General features: G+C 38.8%; 1 protein-coding gene across 1 annotated transcript; it reads right to left on the reverse strand.

The window, feature by feature from the left end:
- Positions 1-355: 355 nt before the first annotated feature.
- On the reverse strand, positions 356-1,242 carry LOC111904749 (uncharacterized). Its single transcript, XM_023900478.1, has 2 exons — positions 684-1,242; positions 356-588 (listed from the first exon to the last, which is right to left on the reverse strand). Exons 1-2 carry the CDS (start codon positions 1,240-1,242, stop codon positions 356-358), a joined length of 792 nt encoding a protein of 263 aa, XP_023756246.1.
- Positions 1,243-4,086: the final 2,844 nt, after the last annotated feature.

The following is a 4,086-nucleotide window of genomic DNA, read 5'->3' on the forward strand; positions in this document are numbered from 1 at the left end:
CGATTCCGGGATGTTCATCCTTTTTAGCGCGTCTAGGAGTATGATGTTGACCGAGGATCCTCCGTCAACAAGGATCCTTCTGACGAAGTGGTTGGCCATGTACAATGTTATCACGAGTCCGTCATGGTGAGGATCCTGGATCCCTTCCATGTCCGTCTCATCAAATGTGATTTCTTTTTCATTGCTAATCACAATCTTCTTCAGTGGCCTATCCTCCCTTTCTGTTTTAGAGACCTTGGCGTGTCTTTTAGCCTGAGAGTAAGAAGTACCACAAATGTATGATCCGCTTGAGATAACGTTAATTATCTTGACGTTTGGGGGTGGAGATCCTGGTTTCTCCGGGATCATGTGACCATTATGGTTGTTCTTCTCGGATTTTTTCTCTTTTTCTCCCGAGGATCTCTTTGCGGTGCCCCTTGTTAAGGAGGTAGATGATCTCCTTTCTTAGGGCATTAAAATCCTCCGTCTTGTGATCGAAGTCTTCATGGTAAGCATGCCATTTGGATTTGTCTTTCCAACTGGTGGACTTGTTATCCTTCTTCGGCCATCTTGCTTTGTCTCTGAGATCCTGCATAGCATGGATTATACCTAAAACATCCGCAGAAAACAATAGTTAGTGATCTTAGGAAGTTCCTCTTCTCGCATTAACCCTGTGATGATCCGGTTTCAAATAGGGCTTCTACTTGTAGGATCTTGGGGCCGGGGATTTGGCCTTCCAAGGCTTCGGCTGGAACAGTTGCACCTCTTCTGGATTTCATTATCCTCTTCAAGCCTTATGAATCTCAATGCTCGGCACCTAACTTCGTCCAATCTCTTTAATGGGGTCATCACAAGATCTTCATAGAAGGGTGAATCCTTCCTTAGACCTATGTTGAAGGCCTCTACAGCAGTTGTCATCTTGATTTTAGGGATACTTAGAGCTTCCCTACCAAACCTGTAAACAAAATCTCTAAGTCGTTCCTTGGGATCCTGAACCACCCGGTAGAGATCACTAGTGATCTTCTCGAAGATTCTTCTAAAAGAAAACTGGTTGTTGAAAATATTGACTAAGTGTGCAAATGAAGTAATAGAATATAGAGGAACATTAAGCAGCCATTTGAGAGCTGATCCCATAAGCGTTGAACCGAAGCCTTTACATAGGCAAGCTTCCTTCAGGTGCACTAGGATGGGAATGATCTCCATCCTTTCTTGGTATTGTGCTACGTATTTTTCAAGATCTGTAGTTCCATTGTAAGGCTTCATGTTAGGCATTTGAAAGTGCTTAGGAACTTCGGTATCAGCTATCACGGGAGAAAATCTCGAGATCCTGTGACTTGTCGGAGATGCTTCTGGCATTGGTTGGACCACCCCAGGTACGCTTGAGATCATTTGTCTCAACTACTGAAGTTCCCTAGCCATGTTTGGATTTATTCCTGCATCAACATTAGTAGAGTTAGTATTATAGTCTTGTTGTTTAAGAAGTTACTAGAATCAAGGTTTCTTGGAGTATTGAAAGGCTCATTGAGATCATTGATCATAGATGCTCGATTGTCCATAGTTGTCCCCTAGGGTGACGCCATAGTGGCAGGAAGTGTGTTCCTCTGGTGATTTCCTGAGGATCCTGCATTATCGAAGTTCGCGATCCTTGGTTGTACAACTGTGGGCATTGTTTCCTAGGATTTCAGAAATTCCTCCTTCATCCTTTTTCCTTATCTGTGCAATGTTTTATTCTCCTCTTGTTGTTGGGGTCACCTGTTGCGTTATTTTTCTCATCATAGCAAAGAGTTCTATAGTAGTGACCGAGGCAATCGAATCTTGGAGTCCTAAAGATCCCAAACTTCCTTGGTTAGTGATCGGAGGGGTGTTTTTCCTGGAAGTATCAGGCATTTTCCTCTGACCAGGGGGGTTGGAGGAGGTGGTAGGTTTTTGATTGGAATGGAAGGAGCGGAGGATGAAGAAAGGATCATCTATGTAGATATGATCTTTCGAGGATTTTGAACACTACAACCCCACGGTGGGGGACAAATTGTTTTGGTCAAAAGTTACACCAGTATCAATCAACCAAATTGAATGAGAGGTTGTGATGTTCGAGTTGTGCAGTAGAAAAAGATAAAGAGAATAACACAATGGTTTACAAAGAAAGCTCTTGATCCTTGCTAGGATCTCCAACACAAAACCTTGGGAGGTTACAACGATCACCTACCTTGATGATTTTATTAATGTAAAATGATCATTATAGAGAATATTCTAGTAAGAGTAAGTAAAAAAAATTGTAGGGTAAGCTAGAAGTCAATAGTGTGTGTCGTGTGCGAGATACAAGGGTCAATTTATAGTCTAAACTAGCTAAAAATGTCTGATATTCCTGGGATCCTCTATGACCAACTTTATGAACGTTGGTTGACTTGGTATTCCAGATCTTTAGCATAGTTGAAACGAAACTCTGTTGAGAATAAATCTTCTCTTGACTATTTATGCACACGTGTTAATTATGAACGAAATATAATCGTTATAAATAATAATAATAATAATAATAATAATAATAATAATAATAATAATAATAATAATAATAATAATAATAATAATAACGGTAGTAATCGGGATCTTGGGATAGTTAAGGATCCTAAATATCTGATGAGGTTTGAGGATCCTGAATGCTTTGAGGATCCTGGCCCTAACATATACTGTATAGATACTCGGTATTAGGATCTATAAAGATGAATCCAAAAGAAACATTGGTTTGAGTGTTGGAAAAGTCTTCAAATGTATTTCCATGGATAACTCAAACTGAGGAATTGTACCCATACTGTATGACACCATTCTTTCTAGTGCAGACTGCCATAGTACTGATGATGAGATCAAAAGAATGAGTTGCATATCGTATGCTTCAGTACTAGGTTCAACTATGTATGATATGACATGTACAAGGTCAAATGTTGCCTATGATATCTGTTTAACTAGTAGATATCAAGATAATCTAGGCAAAAAAACATTATATGGATGTAAGGAACATATTTAAGTACTTAAGAAGGACTAAATACATGTTTCAAGTTTTTGGAGAAGTTGATGAAGAGCTTATTGTAAGATGTTACACTCATGCTAGCTTGAACACTGATCGGCATAACTCATGATCACAGTCAGGATACATGTTTACACTTAATGGAGGAACGATTGCCTAGAAAAGTTCAAAGCAAGAAGTGGTCTCACTTTCTACAACATAATTTGAGTATATAGTTGCATCTGAGGAAACTCAAGAAGTTGATTGGATGACAAAATTCATAGGTGATCTGAATGTTGTTCCAAGCATCAAAAACGTCATTGACATGCCTTGTGACAACACTGGTGTTATCGGTATCGCAAAAGGAATCGGTCTTCGATTAGCTAGTGATTTGATTTAAATATGTACTTTACTAATATATGGATATTCAGAACTACATTACAATGATATGTAATCTCTTTTGATATATGAGATATCACTTTTGTGTTAAATATGGTAGTGTTTTATTTAGCATGTTATTTGATCCTTGAATAATGTCATTATTCAAAATTATCCATAGTTAGTCATTCTTGTGGGAGCAACTATGAATTAAGACTAATATGAATCAGATTGATTGATTCAAGTGGTCAAATAGCAAAGTGTTACATCCAAATTCATATGTACTTATTAGAGAACAACTATTGGATATGATGTGTGTCAAGAATCACTTCATGGGTCGTTTTGTGACAACCCGAAATTTATTCCGTCATATTTAACCCCTCCTTCCGTTAATAAGCCTCATTTTATTAAACTGTCTGTTAACCTTTTGGAAGAGGTTAATTAATGTGGGACTTTTATAATGACTTGGTAAGGGTTGAAACAAATTAGAAACACCCACAAAATGCCCTTAAAAATGTTCAGTTTCAACCAAGTCAAAATACGACCACTAAATCGGGTGCGACCAAAAGCCCCGTTTAGCGGCAGTATCGGGTAGATTTCCACTGAGCCCCAACTCAAACCCCTATATAAGGGTGAGTGGAGTCCATTAGAGACTTTTTCACTCTCTTTCTACACTCTCTCTCTCTCTCTACGACTTGTTTTCGAGCCAAAATCGTCCGTTTCGAGCCCCAAAC

The sequence above is a fragment of the Lactuca sativa genome, chromosome 3 (genome assembly GCF_002870075.4).
Source record: "Lactuca sativa cultivar Salinas chromosome 3, Lsat_Salinas_v11, whole genome shotgun sequence".
NCBI lineage: Eukaryota > Viridiplantae > Streptophyta > Magnoliopsida > Asterales > Asteraceae > Lactuca > Lactuca sativa.